Here is a 19854-nt window from a genome sequence, read left to right as displayed (position 1 = left end):
TACTGTATACAGCACTATTGCATGAAATTATAGTGCTGTAATCTTAGAGGTGCATCAAGTCCTTTGTGGAATAAGGAAAATCCATACACTTACAATTTGTGACTTACAAATTTGGTTCTAACTCTTATGACAGAAAATTAGAAACTACTAATGAATGGTTTGTCCCAAGAGCAAACCTCTAATGCACAGATGATTAAAAATGAATTTAGAGAAAACTTAAATAAAGTCAAGCTGAACCTTGTTAACATTAAACACCCTTTCATTAAGTAAAAGACATTATTAGATGATTATAAAGCCTCCTTAAAATAACATTGTCTAAAATGAAAAACATTTCAGGAAGTAATTGAAATATTGAAAGAAAAAAAAAAAAAAAGATTATATTAGGATTGCTTCTCCTGCCCCAGTAGTTTCATTTCTCATACCTAACCCACATTTCTAAATCTGTCCTGTTCCTTGGGGTCAGCCATACCAGCCCCCCAGCAGGCACCATTAGCCATGGTGCCTTCCTTTTTCACTCCCACAAGAAAATCCCCCAGATTAGATCTTTTGCTCTTTAGTCAGCTACCTGTACCTAAGGTAGAGTTACACCAAATAAACAATGGTCTTCTCTGATGGAATCTGCGTCCTCCCTATACCACCAACATAAGTGAATACCTGGCTATTTAGATAAAAGGTTTAATTTGATAAGCAAGGAAAAGTCTGTATTTGTTATCTCCATTCTTTGAGTGACTTTCAATATGTCAGTATGACTTTTGTGTCCGAAGCTTGGCATTCTATTTTTGTGTGTGTGTGTGTGTTACAATAAAACTTTATTTACAAAGACAGGCTGAAGGCCAGATTCATCCCTCAGGCCATAGTTTGCTGGTGAAACTTGGCATTCTAAAGGTAATATATTATGCCTCAATCAAAAGTCTTATTTATGATAAAAGGCTTTGTAAACCACTAAACTTTATACAAAAAAGTGTAATCTGTTATTGTTAGGCCGGTTTGCAACTGTTAATAATAATAAATGCAAAACGTACTAAGTATATCTTGCAAAAAGCGTAGGTAAATTACTCCCGCGTTACGCTCGTTGCATACTAACATCCTCCCTTTTCCCATAGGCAACCCTCCCGCGACTGGCACTGGAACTTTGCTGATAACTCTGGAAGACGTGAACGACAATGCTCCCTTCATTTACCCCACAGTAGCTAAAGTCTGTGACGATGCCAAAAACCTCAGTGTAGTCATTTTGGGAGCGACAGATAAGGATCTTCACCCAAATACAGATCCTTTCAAATTTGAAATCCATAAACAAGCTGTTCCTGATAAAGTTTGGAAGATCTCCAAGATCAACAGTAAGTCTGGTTAAAACATTCTACCCTTATTCTTCCAGCTTTGAATTTAGTTTCTCTTTCTCAAAATGCTCTTCCTCTCCTACTCTCTCGTGTAAAACAGTCTATTTTAACTTACGTCTGCATTACCTACACTGACTGTTCTCCCACCAGCAGACAAATATAATTTGTAGAAATATTGAATATCAGTTTCTTATAAATGCAAACAAGAGTTTTCTCTTTTGCTTCGTCTACACCCAATGTTGTACACGCTATACTGTCCGCTCAGTACTGTGTACTCTATCCTGTAACCCCAACAGGGGTCTCTGCTTCTCCCCACACACCTCTTGGTTCAGCCATCTCTTCTGTCTCAGAGACAAAAAATTGTATTTATATCATTGTCCACCAGCACTTTAGAGAAGTTTTTCCATGGTACACCTGTCTTTACAAAAGACCAAAGAAGAGAGAAGCACTGGTATAAGAATCTTTACAGGGTCTTCAACCTCTAATCTTCTATTTTATTATGCAGAGCTCCTCAAACTTGACTTAGACTTTATGATGATCTTGGCTTTTCTTCCAAATCTTGGGCTTTTATCCTTGACTTTGATATCTTCTTCTGTGTGTCCTCTCTCTCACTTCTGAAACTCGCTAGCAATGTCTCCTTCTACCAGTCTTTCCACACGGGCAGGTGGAATTCAAAACTCGACCCAACATTTATCATCTGCCTGATGAAGACTGAAACACCAGCATATTGAACTAAGATATGTCCTTATATTCACAGAGCCTCACCCACTTTTCTTCCCACATGTGAACGTACTACTAAGTTCACCTCATTTTCCAATAAAGCCAGAAATAAATAAATAAGAACTCACACATTAGACATACACTCAGTAATTAACTTGTCCTGCTATTGACTTTGTCAAGGTTCCCACTGCTTACATCCGTGGTAGAATTTTTGAGGGGGGCCGGAAATTACCCATTTCATTAACTTTTGAAAATGTATTATACAATTGTGCATAAAATTTTCTATTAAAAATCTCATATCTATTGTTATAGCCCGATCTCATATCTTATTTTATTAGTGCCTTTCTCTTGTTATTGATTCTACTTGCCTGTTTGTCAATTTTATTGCTTTTTAAAGAATGAATTCTGTTACACTGATTATTTTTAATTAAAACAGCCCTTCTCTTGTCTGAGGGGTTAGTGTTTTATTTGCTGGTGTTTATGGCTGTAGCTGATTTGAATAATCATCACCAGTTCTTTCCAACTGGAACTTTCTCATTCGAGAGTTTCTCCTCTACTTGAGGGAGATCGATCAGGAAAATGTTACTGGAGTTGATCTGCCGGTTCCCTGGGGTGATTATCACATCGGTCGTTCTGCTGCTGCTACCTCGTGGTAGTGATAATACTTCATCTATGTCTGTTAACCTGTCATTGCATTCTTGTTTCCCCTCATGATTCTATTCAATACATAAATGTCTTCTAAACTCTTTGTTCCTCCAATTTTTTTTTCTGAATTCTTAGCACTGTTTATGCCCAAAAAGGGGCAGTTGGGAAAAAAAATCCCTAATCCTAGAGTGACTGAAAAGAGAAGGGCCCAAGGCTAAAGAACAGGCTTGGTAGAGTGGCATGCTGGGTGCTATATCCAGTGGCCTGCGTAATGACAGATATTCCCACCAAACATGGGACTAGGCAAGGAGAGAGGAAGCTTACAGATCCAGTCTCCATGTTGTGGATTTTCCACCCAAACCTATGGCTATGAGCTGAGGATTGATAAAGTATAAACTATAGAATCCATCTCTATGGTAACACATAAGGTTCCTGCCCACATTTAGAGCAGGAGGATTTTTACTTTGGCTTTCTAGATGATGAATGCAATCTTTGTCGAGATGGCTTTATAGATATAATAAATTCGTGGGGAGGAGTTCTTGGTACTCAATCATTTTCACAAAAGTGGATCCCCTTGAAATTGATTATAATAGCGCTGAACCATAGAACTCTGCAGTGATGGAAATGTTCTTTCTCTGCACTGTCCAGTACAGGAGCCACTAGCTACGGAGTGCTTACAATGTGGCTACTGCCACCAAGGAACTGAATTTGTATTTTTACTTGATGTTAGTGAAATTAAATGTAAACTTTCCCATGATTATAAATGAAAATGCAATGCCAATTTTGTGTGATTTTACTTGCCAAAACCTTGCTCTTTCATTGGGAAAAGTCTAATCCTCTCTCACAAAGGCTCTCCTTGTCCTCACAGATACACACGCCCTGGTAAGCCTTCTTCAAAATCTGAACAAAGCAAACTACAACCTGCCCATCTTGGTGACAGATTCAGGGAAACCACCCATGACGAACGTCACAGATCTCAGGGTACAAGTGTGCTCCTGCAAGAATTTCAAAGTGGACTGCAACACCGCAGGGGCCCTGCACGCCAGCCTGGCCTCCCTCTTGCTCATGTCTGTCTTCAGTTTAGCTGGTATGTCAGCATTACTCCAATGTGTGCACATGTAGGAAAATGTAACTTCACTGGGTTCCCGAAGCCATTGCTTTCCATATATCTTTCCAGAAAAATTTATCCCAGAGGAAACATTCAACTTTAGTTTATGTCTATATGATAGAAAATGTTACATGTAAAAGTATTCCAATAAATGTTCAAAGGCATCTTACAATCTTCTGCCAACCAGTCCAAGGAATTGTGCAAAGACCTTCATTGCTACCATATAAACCAGGTGATAAGCAAAATTTCTTACAGATTCCATTCAAGTTGAGCTAACAGAAATGCACCCCGTTAGTTAACTGGTCTACCAGGGGCCTATTTCTCTCTCCGTTGTGCAGAATAATCTTTTGCAAGGTTAAAAATAGGTACTATGCATTTCTAAGAATAGTCATGAGAATTTGTTGATGGAGGTCAGGCCACAAGAAAAAAGATAAATTCATAATTCACACTTTTTTTCTCACTCACTGGTAGCAAAGACTGTAATATAGTGAAACTTTCTTTTTTTTTTTTTTTTCAACAGCTGGCCAGTACAGGGAACTGAACCCTTGACCTCAGTGTTGAAACATTATTTTAAACAAATGAATTATTATGCTGAGTAATAGAGATGTGAGCACAGAATGAATAAATATGTGTCAAATATTTCTTATTGATGGAATGAGTCCAAACTTAACCTTAGCAATTATTCTCATATAACTATTGCCATCCAAAAGCCTTTTGGGTCTTGTCATTTACGTTTTGAGAAAGTATCGGTGTAATTGTGAATTAGGAAGTTGGGAAACTGACAGGTAGAAAAAGAGAGCAGAAGGTATTATATCCTGGTGACAGTGGTAAGTGGGTCAACAGGCTCAACAGGAAGTGACACATTGCAATCATTCAGTGTGTATAAAGCTCTGTGTGGGACAGAAGTCCTGTGGGTAGAACTGAGGAGGAGAAACACAGTGTCCCACTGGCCCTTCAAACTGTACATTTCCTAAACAGAACGTATCATCTCCCCCGGCAACCTGCCCCTGATGACCGTATCATCCCTGTCATCATCATTATCATCCCCATGGTACCATCTAAATCCTCCAGTCACAAAGCCCAACAGATTCTAACACCTAACACCTTCCAGCATCCCTGCCTCCACCCTCCCATATTGGGGCCTTATTTTCACTTACCTTAATTATCTCTCTGGTTTCCTAACTCCATCTCTGCATGAGAACTTCAGGGAGAGACCATGGAAATTGATGGGCCTCCCTTTAGTCTTCTCTGTAAAATAGGAGATGATTTCATCGGCAGAGGACAAAGGGATGGAGATAGGGCTGGGGACTGAGAAGAAATTAGGAAAGATTGCGAAAGAGCAAATAATCAGGCCTTACCAAAGGTAGATATAAGAATTTCCAAACAGCTGGGATGGTCCAGAGGAGGTTAGATGTCATGAATTTATAGCAACACATACCCTTGATAGTCCCTTGCTTTGCTGAACTATCCTAGACCAAGATTGCTAAAGTCTAGGCAAATATCCTTCATGGACATGTACCCTCTGGGGCCTGGGGCCTTGCAGGCTGGTTTGCTAAGTCATCACGTTAACCTACAGTAGCTCATCTGCAGGTCACAGTATGAACTGTGGAGATGGTAGAGAGTTTCAACCCTGGATGCACAGTAGAATCACCTAAAGAACATTTAAACATGTATCAACCTAACCCTGGTCCTACCCTATCCCTGGAGGTGTGGCTCAAATGTTTGTCCATTTTAAAGGCCCACCAGGCACTGGGACCATCCAGACCATCATGGTGACTGAGTCTATCCCATAGGTAGAGGCTCCTGGACATTCTAACAGCATCTTCTGCTCAAGTCCACATCCTGAATATGTGTGGGTTCCCTCAGTTTACTCTTCAATAGAAAAAAAAAAAAAGGAGGAAGGTAAATTGAAGAATATAATGTAAAGATATTTAATACTGATGATGCTAGAAAACCTCAAATCCAAATAGAGGATGCAGCAAGATGACATAACACATCCAATATGAAGATTTCTATAGCACCAACCTTCCAAAAAGGTATTTAAGAAGCATACAGAATTAAAACATGTATGGCAGGAAGCTAAACTTCACAAAGAATGGAAACCAACTGGAAAGAATTGAAGACAGAGATAACCGACACTAAATTTGGCAAGGGTTGGGGGTAAAGGGTGTTTTCTAAAAGCACTGAAACTTTAAAGTGCCGAGGTGGGATAACATCCCATCTTAGCCACGGTTCTTGAGAGATTTTGGGGAGTGGGGAATTAAGCTGGTAGAATCTGCTTGATGTTTCTTTACAGTAGGGTCAGCAAACACACAGGTCAAATCTGGTCCATGGCCCATTTTTGTAATAAAGTTTTATTGGAACCCAGCCATGCCCATTCATTTACATATTGTCTGCTTTCTGCTATGATGACAGAGGTAAGTAGTTGAGACAGAGACTGTATGGCTTAAAAAGCCAAAAATATTTACTATCTGGCCCTTGACAAAAAAAAGTTTACTAGCACCTGCTTTAAAGCATCGTTCACAAAACTTCAGTGGTTGTAGGAGCAGAAGATCACATCATACCACATGGGAATAAAAAGTAAGTTGTTCTCTTCCCCTCAAATAAAATTCAGATCCAAGTAGACTAGCATTAACCAAACACCCTGATGTTCCATGGATTTCTTTTACATTTTCCTCATTAGTCTGGTAATTTTATCCCACTTTCTAAATGAAAAAACTGATGCTCAGAAAGGTCTCCAGGTGAGTATTTGCATTAGACTGCCTCCTTTATGGAAAAACAATAAAAATCATTTCAGGCTGTCTGGTTAGCTCAGTTGGTTAGAGCGTGGTGCTGATAATGCCAACATCTGGGATTCGATCCCTGTACTGGCCAGCCACCAAAAAAAAAAAAAAAATTCAACTTATTATGATGTTATAGATGGCTTTATTGCAACTGAGAATTGAACTGAAGGATCTGCAATTCCTTCTTTGACATCTAAAAATAAACAAAACTAATGACATTGAGAGTAAAAAAATGTAAATGAAATTATCGTTACCGTCCATTTTGTTGTTTACATTACATGTTGACAACATTGAAGGGATGCATAATTCCTCCCTCAGAACCTTGCAGTGAAGCAAACGGCGCTGTCATTGGGCTGCACCTGCTGTTTTTCTATCACAGCTCTGCGTGGTATGGATGTCTCCAGGAAGAGACTTGTCCAGAAACCCATTGTGACCATTGTTTTAGGCCTAATTAATCAGCAAGAGCAAAAACAGAAAAAGACAGATCAGGTGAACCATTTTAACAAGTACCAAAATTAAATGTCTCTTTACTGGGGGGGGGGGGGGGTGACGATGAAGAATAATCTCAATCACAATAAAGAAGCTTAAAGAGATGAGCACAGTGAGCAAAAGATAGCTACTAAACATTCTCTTAATTTTAGGATTTTTAGTTAAGGGATTATTTGCGTATAATAAAATTCACTCGTTTTAAGTGTACAATTTGAGGAATTTTGGTAACTGTACACAGTTGTGTAGCTGCACCACAATCAAGACACAGTTTCCTTTGCTATTGATCCCTTTCCCCTAATCTGGGCCCTCATTGATCTGCTTCCTCTAATAATTGTTTTGCCTTTTCTAGAATTCCCTAGAGTATATTGATATTTTGCTCCTTTCTATTGCAAAATGTATTATGGGCAGAGACAGAGCCTGCCCGGCCAGAGCTGGCTGTCCTCTGCCACAGATGGCCCTGAATCATGCTTTGCAGAGGAGCTGTGGTCAACTTCATGGACAATAATAGTTGACCTTTGAGAGCTTTCTGTGTGCCATGCACAGGCAAGCTAAGAGCTTTACATAAATATATAGATTACCTCCTGTAATCATCTCAATAGCCCTGGGAGGTGGTATAATTTATGTTATTGTCTAAATTGGCTTAAAATAGGGATTGGAGACCCTAATTTGAAAGCAAGGGACTGGAGACTAACTTAGTGGATTTTATTCAGCCAAATCTTTTTTTTTTTTTTTTTTCCTTCCTATTTTTAACTGATTTTCCCCACAGGGGATGGTTGGAAATGTCTAGAGAAATTTTGATAATCATAGCTGGGAGGAGGCTACTAGTGACATCTAGTGGGTTGAGGTCAGGGATGCTGCTAAACACCCTCCAGTGCCCAGGACAGTCCCCCCACAAACAGTGATCCAGCCCCAAATGTCAATAGTGCTGAGGGTGAAAAACCCCACTCTGCTCTCTAACCAAAATTGGACACAGAAAGTGGAGACCTTGCACCACCCTGACAATACAAATGGCTTTTAACCACTTAAAAAACAAAAAGGAATATTTATTCCACCTAAAAAAAAAAAAAAAAAAACCTTAGAAAAATGTTCTTCCTAATAGGCTTCTTCAAAAATAGTTCATATTTTACAACTGTCTTGCAACTTGGCCACAGATGAGACCCTATCATTGTAAAAATGAAGGTACAGTTTCAAAACGTCTGAAGTTCTGAGCAGTAGGTGGCCTGTCTTCAATGGGCACCTTCAGATGGAGGCCGGACTGGCTTGTCCACGGGCTGGTGAGAAAAGTCGGGTGAAAAGCACACAGCACTTGTAGACTGATGAATTCCCTCCTTCTCTTCCCACCTCTTGATGGAGCTAGACTCTCTGTAACAGAAGCCTGAGAGCGAACAAGGGCTCTGGCACCTGTAACTGTGGACACGACAGCTTACTCAGTGTAATGAAATCTCAACCCTAGGCTGGAATGACATGGACAGGAAAGTGCTTATAAGGCACAAGGTAGCAAAAAAAAGGCAAAAACATGCTTCATTTTGAAAGTGGATCTGGGCATCCTAGAAACAGAACTTCTCCTCTGACAATGTTGAGTTGAGTGACAGGTTCTATCCCCGGGCTAGTCCACATAGGTGGCCTGAAAGGAGCCATGAGGAGTAACTGGGGTAGTGGGCTCCCAAAGGCACCTGTGCTGACATCACTTGCTGTGAACTTTTCCACTTGAGTGACCTGTCTCATAGTTCACAACCCCACCACGTGATGCCTCATTTCCTCTGGGAACATAGTGCTCCCCACATGGTTGGCCAAGTAATGGCCCCCAAAGATGTTCTCGTCCTAGTCCCTGGAACCTGTGAACATGTTACCTTATATCATAAATGAGAATTGCCAATGTGATTAAGTTAAGCATCTCGAGATGGGGAGGAGAGCCTGAATTAGCCAGGTGAGCCATATATAATCACAAAGTCCTTATGAGAGATGAAGGAGGAGGCCGGTTAGAAGACTACGTGATGACAAAAACAGGAGGAAGCAGAGGTGCTAGGTCTGAAGGTGAGGCGGGGGCCACAAGTCAGGAATGCAGGTGGCCCCTAGAAGCTGGAAAGGGCAAGAAAAAGATTTTCCCCTAGTGCCTCCAAAAAGAACACAGCCCTGCTCATGCTTTGATTTTAACCCCAGAAGACTAATTTCAGACTTCTGACACCCAGAACAATAAGAGAATATATTTGTGTTGTTTTGTGAGCACCACGCTCAGCCAGTGAGCGAACCGGCCATCCCTATATGGGATCCGAACCCGGGGCCTTGGTGTTCTCAGCACCACACTCTCCCGAGTGAGCCACGGGCCGGCCCTATTTGTGTTGTTTTAAGCCACTTTTTAGCCATTTGTTATAGCAGCCATAAGAAACAAATACTCCATGTTTCAGGAACCACCAAGAAGTATCTTGTTCTGTGACAAAACAAATATGTGGGACAATCATCAATCTGTAAGCCACAAAGTAAGCTTGTTCCTAAAATAGCCAAGCTCTGTGCTAAGGTGCAAGCCATAAGGCTCATTGGTAGCAGCAGTAACAGCTGCTGTTGGTCTGAGATGTTTGGCATCTGAAGTCATTATTAGCATTTTCAGAGAAGTCCAGCTTTTGAAGACATAAACCAAGAGAACTATTCATTCTGTCTTCAAATGTCATGCTTAAGAAAAAAAAATTTCCCAAGATAGTGCACTGTTTATAACTGTGTTTATGAAGGTTTGTCAATCATTTATCCAACGTTTAGCTAAAATGTTTTGAATCGTGTTGTAATATTCCCGACTTAACTCTGAACCTTCTCTTTTCAGGTCTGTGAGAACTCCTGACATCTGAAGCTTGACTCTCAAGTTTCCATACCAACAGGAAAAAGGAAAAAAATCTATCCAAATCTGAAGATTGCAGTTTACAGATCTCGAACTTCACAACTAGGCCTCAATTGTTCCAGAGTTTCATTTTCTTTGCAATTTCACTTAGTCTGTACTTCATTTTGACAGCATCTTCCTTCCTCCTTTAATTAAGGGAATCCTCTGAATTTCCCCTGAATGTTTAAAGATCATGACATAACTTGACCTTCTGGGAGTAGGAACAGTGACTACTCTTTCTGATGTGTTGACATGTTGCTAGCCAGTGTTCCACACATCCAGCTTTGTCTGTGGGTTGGTATTTGTATATGTATGAGTATCTGTATGTGTATATACACAGTATTTGTATAGAGAGACGATACAGGAGAAGCCTAGTTTTGATAAATCATTCTTCCTCGAAAGCCGAAGCAAAGAGTAGGTAGAAGCTAAGAAGGCTGAACCCTCCAGAGCCGCAGCACCAAGCTAAGAACAAGTACAGCCCACATAGCTGACTCGTGCTCTGGAGTCTCTTGCCCACCACCCCATCCAGTCTGAATGCTGCCACAACCAGCCAGGCAGGTCCAGAGAGGGAGAGCAGAGAAAGAAGACCTTTCTCTTTAGTTTGAGGACTACAACCAATTTCCACTGCCATCATATGCCATGATTCCGAGCCAAGGTGGTGAGGAGCAGAGCAGGAAATACCATCAAAATGCCGAGAAAAGGGCTGAAATATTCCTTTCTGGGCATCTACCTGCATTTGTGTGTGTCCTGAATCCACACTGGTTTCTCTGGGGACATGGATCATGGTAGAGAGTCTCTTCCTCCTCGGCACATGTACAAATGCGAATGTCATCACGCAGGTCATACATGCATATGAAGAGGTCGGCAGGTACCATCTTGTATACACATATATACCCACATGTATAGACATACATTTATGCACATACACACCGTTTGTTTCATATATACATGCATAGAGTAAATACAGGTAGTTTTAAAAGTACCCTTTTGTGTGAATTGACTACCGTTGTTTGCAAACCTGAAAATAAAAGATGTTCATTATGTATGAAAAGTAATTGATTTTTATTCTGTGAGCATGTAAAAGTAAGAGGAAAGTTAGTGCTTGTACTACGAGTATCTTCTGTCGATAAGCTGTAAATGAACCATCAAAGCTCACACCAAATTTTTCTATTAGATAAAACTAGTGACAGCCTGTGGCTTTATATTAGAGCTTGCCACGATCTAGGGTAAGGTAAGTGTCTTAGCATATTTTAATGCAGTTGCTTACTAAAGATTTTAACCACACACACACATGCACATACACGCATACATGCACACACATGCTTTCTTATGCAATCTATGTTTGCACCTGTGCTTTTCAGTTAGCCTTCTGTAGGAAATAGAAGTCATATGTTGTCTTTGTTGTAGTGAAATTATGCAAATAGAGTTCCATATATTGTATTTGTTTCAATAGCGAATCTTTTTGGAGTATATAGAATGCAGAGGTTTTTTTTTTCATTAAAATAAATGGGTATTGGTGGTTAAAACTGCTGGATAGTAGCTTTTCTCTGGTTTGTATATTGTGTCCAATGTCTCCAGTGCCGGGTCTTGTCTTAGTGCAAGTTCACTCTCTGACTGACCATTTGGGGTCCCTTGTACATCTCCATTAGATGAGTGAATCTATAAAGCCGGAAGCACCTGCCCACAGCACGGGCTTGTCTTGGTCACCATATGATATGATTTGAGCAGGTTGCAATCGGCTGTGAAGATGACTGCAGACTCAGATGAGAGGGACCACCCTCAGCTTGATGACTACATTCAGCATGGTCACAACCTTCTGTCTACAGGCCCAAGACATGGAGATTTTTCTCTTAAACAAGCTCTGTTGCTTAATCAGGAAATGCCACACCTCGAACATGACACAATAGTTCTCCACAACTGCATGCCCTGACTCAGAGACAGGGGGATCTAAGCCTACATATTCACACCTTACAAGATTTCCTCTTCTGGCTTTACAGGGCATAACCATGTGCCTCGCCGGTGCACCTTGCTCCCCTCTTCCTGCAAGGCAGGGAGAGAATGTTCATCCTTGAACAAACAAAAGAGCAGCCACAGATGGCCAGATGGTCAGCAGCCTGACCCATATGCTAGCTAACGACCCAAAAGCTTGCCTTCATCATGAACTTGAGCCCTCTCTAGGGAGAAACACAAATGCTGAGTAACCCATACACTGAAGGAAATGAGTGCAGGACTCCTCCTTTTCTCTCGAGCCCTTACGCTCTCCTGCACTCTGCAAATCAAATCCATAGCTTAGCTTAGAACACAGAAAGATAGGAGTGAAGTGCATTCTTCATTAACAAGTAGAATTTGCCTCAACTTTCTCTCATAAGTACCTTCTCTGTCCCCAGAGTTCTTATCAAGACCAAGATAACTCCATCATTTTGTTGTTTCTAATGCTTTCAAAAAAAGGAAAAATAGACTAATTCTTAGGAGCCAAAGTGGCAGCACGTTCTGACTCATGTTTTGTTAACTTATTAAAATACATTACATTGTTTGCTGAAAGCCATAGTAGAATCAAAATGTTATTTCATTTTTATCTATGCATTTTATCTTAGTTCAAATTATTTTTAAAAAGTCACATAAGAATCAGAAATTGTTTTTCCCAATTACTGAGCACAAGACTGAGGATTTCATTTCCATGAGCAAACAGTCACACCATCTTCTCTTCTTTTTATTAATATGGGGGTACTTCTAAAAATTCAAGGAAAAATAGAATTAAAAGATAATCCTTGGCCACGCCCCCCCATACACCCGCAGCCAGCCCAGCGATGACCACTGAGCCACCGCAAGAAGCGCCCTGGGCTCTCCCAACCATGGCAGTGGGGGCCTCAGGTCTTGGCCAAGCCCCCCCGACATGCACAGACAGCCCAGCAATGACCACCAAGCTGCAGCAAGAAGGGCCCCAGGTTCCTGAGCTGGGATGGTGGGGGGCGAGGGCTTTTGCTACACCCACCTGATATCTGCACCCAGCCCGGCAATGACCAAGCCACCAGTGGAAGCCCCCTGGTCTCCCCTGTGGGAATGAGGGGGTGCCACAGGCCTCAATCCCGCCCCTCCTCCTTCTTCCATCACATTTCCTTCCCTCTTCCCCTCTCCCCCCCCCAACTGCTCCGCAACAACATCCCAGAATGCAAAAAAAATAATATTAATAAAATTACATTAAAAAAATAAAAATTAAATAAATAAATAAGATAATATGAATCTTCCCAAGAACTTTAAAAATGCCTTCATACATCAACCATTCTAGTTGATTAAAAATTACATTTTCTACCTATTTTACATATGATAAACTATTCTGAACAATTTTTTAAACAAGAATATGAAAACATCTTCTAATTTTGATAAAAATTATGTTTAATACTGCCAGTTTTCTCCAAATGAGCATCACTTCATGGAGATGTACCTTGCTATGCTTCTTGGCCAACACTGATAAATCTGAACATAACAAGATAAATCCAGCTAAATTTCATGGTAGGTATCAAATAAGACTTTGACTCCTAAAGGACACTGTTAGAAATCTTGATAACTCATCCCATATTTTCAAAATATCATTTCAAACAGTCTGATAAATGGAATAACCATCTACCACCAAATTCATGGAGTAGATCAGATTGCATTTTATTCAGAATAAATATGTTGGGTCTAGATCTTAAAATGTGACAACTAAAAAATCATTATCAAGTCTTTGCTGCTGGGTTTAATACAACTGTACCCATGCACAAGCTTTCCAGATGATTCTGAGGAAAGGAGTCTACAATTCTCCTGGGGTGTGTGAACATGGTACTAATCATCATAACAACAATGGTTTATATTTACTGATTGCTTATTAAGTGTCCACACTGTACAAAATCCTTTATACATATTAACTCATTGAATCCTTACAACAACCCTAGGAGGCAAGTATGACTTACAGATATACAAAGCTGAGGCTCAGAAAGACTGAATGGCTTGCCCAAGGTAAGTGGCCTCCAGAACTGAAACTCAGGGCACTTGGCTCCAGGGCTCATGTTCTTCCTCCTACATCACAGTGCCACTCTCAACTCTGCAGCAAAACCAAACAGAATGCCCACGACAGACCAGAAAACCCCAATCTGAAGTTCCAGTTAGCATGACTATCCATCCAAACCAACTAACAGTACTTTCTACCAGTAAGTACCTTTTATTAACAGCACCTGCTATCATTAAGTTCCTGCTATATTTCTTAATTCTGAGGGCTTTCTGTTAAGAACTGTTAACAGTATTCTAAATTAATATTAAAACCTTAGAAGTCTCCTCCCGCATGAAATATCATAATTTTCTTAAGTACCCCCCTTTCTTCCATGGCTTGTTAGCTGGTACACGAGGGGCTTCTACCAGATCAATCTGATATCTCAGTTATCCAAAAGCAAATTCACGTCCTCCCAAGTACCCGCTCACTACCAAACCAAATGACGGGACAGAAAGCCAAGGGAGAAAGAGGTGTGGAATCTCCAAGATAAGAGCTTGTACTGTGCGTGCATGACAATAAACACAATTCAAAGAGACAAGTTCTAAAGGATTTCCAAACAGTTTCTGATTTTGTAAATGTAGCCCGTTAATCTATCCACATGTAGTTGCCTTAATAATCAACAGGCAAATCACACCAACAAAAGGTGAGCCCTGAGAAAGAGCCAACTACCTTTTCTGTTTGACTAAAAAATAATAACAATAATAAAAATAAATGATTTGGCTATGCCTTTCACAAAAGACAAAGTGCCCCATTTTCTCTCCTTAACTGACTGTTGGGACTTGATACTTCTCATAATCCAATGAGAAAATGCTTTCACAATTGTTCATCTAAAGCAACAATTCTTTCACTAAAAAATTTGTTACCCTTACTATATCTGCTATTGCTAATAGATTATCCCCCTACTAAAAAAGTTCTACAGTCGTGACAGTTCATATAAAAGCATATACAAGATATGTATAGATGGGGAAATGGTCGGAATGAGGATTTCAGATAAGTTGAATTCTATAAATCAAGAATAAGTGTATATAAATAATTTAGATACTCATCAAATTAAGTAAGCAGTAAAGCCTCTTCCTATCTCTAATGCTATGTCACCATCGTCACATCTGTGGGTCGCTGAGTTTGATAAGCCTTTGAACCATTGTGTTTGACTGTGCAAGTGCTACCTGGTCAGTAGGGATGTGGTGAGACACAGAGGTGGATAAGACTAGGATGATTTTCACTCTGAAGCTACAAAGTCTTGGAGAAAGTGGCTTGCAGAAGCTCTATAAGCATTTGCTGAAAACTTTCATTTTAAAGCTTTTCCTTTAGAGAGTAATAAAGTCATTCTATAGCTACCATATATACATATGCATACAAATTATTAAAGAACTGAAAATGGAAGTTCTCTCTCCAAAACATTCTGTGTTGTCATACATATGTCAACACTGTCCTAATGACAAAAGTTATTTATCCAAAGATAAAAATTTTCAGAAGTTTTAAAGGCAGTTTTTTCATAATCACTCAAAAAGGATAAAAGTTCATCATTTTAAAATCGTTAACTCTATTGAAGATGCCATTCCTCTGGGCCATGGTTTGCTGAATTGCTTATAGTTTCTGAGCTGTAAATTAACATTTGCTTTACCATGTAGCTGCAAAGAAATTTGTAAGTTGTTTGTGAAATATTCAAATAAAGGTTATCTGGGATTTCTAATGTGTGTGCTTGGTCTTAGACCATCTTTAGTATAGTACAGTCCAAACACAGTGACAGAGTAAAGGGATATTTTTTTTAACAGTATTTAGGTTTACCTAAAATGTTTAAAGATCGGGACTGAAAGCAGGTACTGCCTGCTTAAAAATGCACTCTTTTCTTCTTCCATAGTCAAATCCTTCCGATTCAGAAAAATAGATAAATGGTAGATAAATAAGTAGATATATAGATAGGTAGGTAGATAGACAAACAGCAAGAAGATTACTTTAGTGATATTCTTAACAAAAAAGACAAGGGGAAAGGTTAATATTTAATAAGTGCCTCCTGTGGACACTTTACATATTACATGACACATCACATAGGTAATTTATATGATTATATAATTATATAAGCAATTTATATAATTCACGGGATATTGAAATAGACATTACTCCATTCTATAGATTAAGAAACTGAGACTCATAAAGTTAAAACTATCTTCTACTCGGTCCTACTACCTACTGAGTGGTATATACAACTCCACCCTGCTACTTTTTCTGCTATACCCTAAAGCAGCACCACCTCATTTATCACAAGGAACCAACGGAACCGAGCTTGTGTCATCACACACAATGCATGAAATTGATAATGACAGCGAAAGCGGAGCCGAACAAGCCCAAACGTGCAAACCAGGGTCTTTATAAAATGTTTCCTTCCTCCCTGGGCAGTCTGTCTCCAGGAAACGGCTCATTTGGGTAAATAAATAGAAAACTGATTCCTTGGCAGCCAGTCATGGAGACGCTAATTTGGAAAATTGCTTCAAATGAACATAAGAAACATAAACCAACACTTCAAACCAAAACCAAAACAATCCAAGCTGTATCAGAACACCACTAATCATGCCATTCTTCCTCAGAAAAGTGATTTTCTGTTCCTTTGTAAACACAGATTCACACTGTCCTCTTCCAGCTTTTCTACACAAGTCAAAGTATCCTGTGATTCTAGCCAGGGCGCATTCCAGAGAGTCTAGCAAAACTTGATATTTACATGGAAATCCAAGCCACGAAGACTGCTATTGGAATGATGGTATTTCTAAATTAAATACACCAGAACAGGACTGTTTTCACTTTGTAATCAACCCTACCTTTGCTCCTAAGTAAGGCCTGCACCAGCTGGGTGCTGAATGCCCTGCCCTGTTCCCTCTTCCCTCCTGAGGCTTACTGGTGCCCTGAATAATTGTTCTATATGAAACAGATAAGCAGCACTTGCAGAAACTCCAAACTATGCTTCTGAGATTTATCTCCAAGGAGAAGTGACCGATGTCACCCTGATTCATCAACATTTCTCTATGCTTCCCCTTTGCAGATTATATAATGACGTACTATTTCAAAGCAAACACGACCTCTTTACCCTTGGGCTTCCTGCCTTCTCTTAAAGCAGAATATTCTAAACTTTAATCCTACAAAAACATCTTCATGATTTAGCCATATCCCTGTAGCACCTCTTACCATCTTCAGTAACTCTGCCATACTGAAATGCCACCTATACTATAAGTCACAACTATGGCTTTGAACGACATAATCTTAAATTTTTGCTTAAATTTATTTTAAAAGAATACATTACTCCCATGAATAAAAAACCAGTATCACTTGGGATACACTAAAGTAGCAATCAAAATAAATACAATAAAAACAAACAGAAAACAAGTGTTATTACCTTTGAGCTAGATATTATGTCTAACTAAGGCCTGGGTATTAGACTCTACTAAAAGAAGAGATGAATGAGAAATTAGAGAGGCCTCAAAGACACAGAAACATCCAACAGAGACCTTCTGCTTGTCACAATCACTCAGAGAAATGAAAATGGAATAAACAAATGCCTACTGTGAGTCACACCGGTGTAGTGCCACGTCCACACACCATCTAGAAACATTTCAAAAGAAACAAAATAAACACAACTGCATGAATAGAGTGTACGGAGGTGCAGCCGGTAACTGAAGATGACATGTTCTTGTCTTTCCAGAACTGTGGCTGTGAAGAGGTAGCTCGGGAGGGGCACAGGTCAGTGGAGGTTCACTTGGTTGGGGTGGCTTGGGTTTTCTGTTTGCTTGTGTCACTTTCAGATGTTACAGGAACAGCACATTGGAAAGAGGAATGAGTTGAGGAAACGATTTCCAGAGCCGACGGGAGAGGATGGGCCCAGGCCCAGGTCCCCACTTCAGACACATGCACAGCCCCATGCATGAGGAAAGGCACCTCTGCCTGAGACAGAAAGGACCAGAGTGACACAGGTGTTAATGTAGGTACTTAAGACAGTATGGAGGATGGGAATTAAGAAGTTTTGACTGATAGTCTATATTCTCCACAAAATAGAATACAAAGTCATCCTCTGACAATTGACTGGGATGAAATACTGGGTTTGGGGAGACTGGGAAGGTTTGAAATGACCACTGAAAGGCCTGGAGCTAGAGCTACCCAGGCCCCTTGAAGGATGAGGCACCATATCCTGAAACTGCTGCATCCCACCGTCCAGGTATGGGATTTTCAGCAGCAACACGTGGCTACAGCACCACCCACCAGGTGTGGGATTCTCAGCAGCAGCACATGACAATCTGGAAGAAAAGCAAACAAGGTGGACCACAGCTTGGGCCCAGGGATGGGGCCTAACAGAGATGATGCAGGTACAACTAAGGAGAGAATAAATTAGAGTTTCTCTAAGGCCCTGCTGTGATCATTCCTTCTCTGCTTATGCAAGGCCAACACACAAAACATCACATTGCATGCACATGGGCACTTTCCTTAGTATAGATCCTAAAAAGGAGTGTCAAGAGAACGGCCCAGTTTGAAGCAAAAAGCTATTACAAAAGTACCATAATGAGCTCACATAAAAGCAAACCATCTTGAAACGGAAAAGAGAATTACAACATGCAATTAATCCAGAAAGAGCTAAAAAAAAAAAAAAATGCTAAAAGGAGATTAGACAACTATGACACTTAAATAAAGGTTAAAAATGAGGGTTGTTCAAAACCGAAGCTTAAAGGTTAATTACCAGCGCCTGACGCATAATACAGTGGTTTTGTTAATGGAACAATATTCAGTTGGGTTCGATGTGTCAGCCCCATAAAGTGAGCATATCAGCCATGACTATAAATCAGTGACACTTTCACATAAAGCAGCTGTTTAACAGACCTTAGCCTCCACATAGAGAAAGCATGATGTCTTTCTGTTTAAGAGCAAAAAATAAACAAATAAATAATGTCTCCACTCAATGATTGTCAAGTTTGTCTCCTGTGTATGTAAAGAAAATGTCTATCAGGATTTTAAAAAAAAGCTCACGTTTCCTGCCAGAAGAAAAAAGAAAAGAAAAACTCCAGGTCCTAGTGCTAATTCACGTTCTTGCGTTGCTCTCAACCATAAGCAAGATCTCGCTGGAAACACAGGCTTCAACGCTGAGTGTGGGAGCCCCAGTGACTGGGGTCCAATGTCAGAAGCCTGAAGCCCTACTTCGCCTTGGCTACTCACTAAAGGACTCCAGAGTTTTGTAAAAACTCTTTATAAAATAAGTATGATACAAATTTAAGGTGGAATTACTTTACCAACTGTTGTGGGTTGAATTGTATCCCCTCCAAAAAAAGATACATGGAAGTCTTAACCCTCAGAATGTGATCTTAATTTGGAAATAAGGTCACTGCATTTGTAATTAAGATCAGGTCATACTGGCTTAGGGTGGTGCCTTACTCCAAAATAACTAGTATCTTTAAGAAGAGGAAACAGAGACACACAGGGAGAGAAGGCCATAGTGAAGGCAGAAGCAAAGAGTGGAGGGATGCAGCGACAAGCTAAGGAATGCCACCACCAGAAGGACTGCTGGCCACCACCAGAAGCGAGGAAAGAAGCAAGCAGCAGCTAGCTACTCCTTTGGAAGGAACCAACCCAGTTGATACTGTGGTTTCAGACTTCTGGCTTCCAGAACTGGGAGAGAACAAATTTATGTTATTTTAAGTCACCCAGTTACAGCATCCCTAGGAACCTAATACACCAACCCTCAATCTCAATATGTAAAGGGGAATATTCTCAAGAAATGGCCATAGCAAAAATAAATTCATCCTTAAAGAACAAGTGAACAGAGTTCTAGGAAATGTCCATAGATTTTTCTAAGTGGTTCTCAGCTGGGGGTGATTTTCTAGCCCCACCCCCAGGAGATATTTGGC

General features: G+C 40.2%; 1 protein-coding gene across 1 annotated transcript in view; it reads left to right on the top strand.

The window, feature by feature from the left end:
- Positions 1-11487, top strand: part of CDH13 (cadherin 13) — a 1069738-nt gene extending 1058251 nt beyond the window's left edge. Inside the window, exons 12-14 of the mRNA XM_063110059.1 lie at positions 1104-1337; positions 3571-3789; positions 9895-11487. Coding sequence (XP_062966129.1) covers positions 1104-1337; positions 3571-3789; positions 9895-9902 — 461 coding nt within the window. The 3' untranslated portion in view covers positions 9903-11487. The remainder of the gene's footprint in view (positions 1-1103; positions 1338-3570; positions 3790-9894) is intronic.
- The last annotated feature ends 8367 nt before the right edge of the window (positions 11488-19854 follow it).

The sequence above is a fragment of the Cynocephalus volans genome, chromosome 10, assembly GCF_027409185.1.
Source record: "Cynocephalus volans isolate mCynVol1 chromosome 10, mCynVol1.pri, whole genome shotgun sequence".
NCBI lineage: Eukaryota > Metazoa > Chordata > Mammalia > Dermoptera > Cynocephalidae > Cynocephalus > Cynocephalus volans.
Note: the sequence above shows the minus strand (reverse complement) of the source record. Positions and strands in the feature narration are given on the sequence as shown.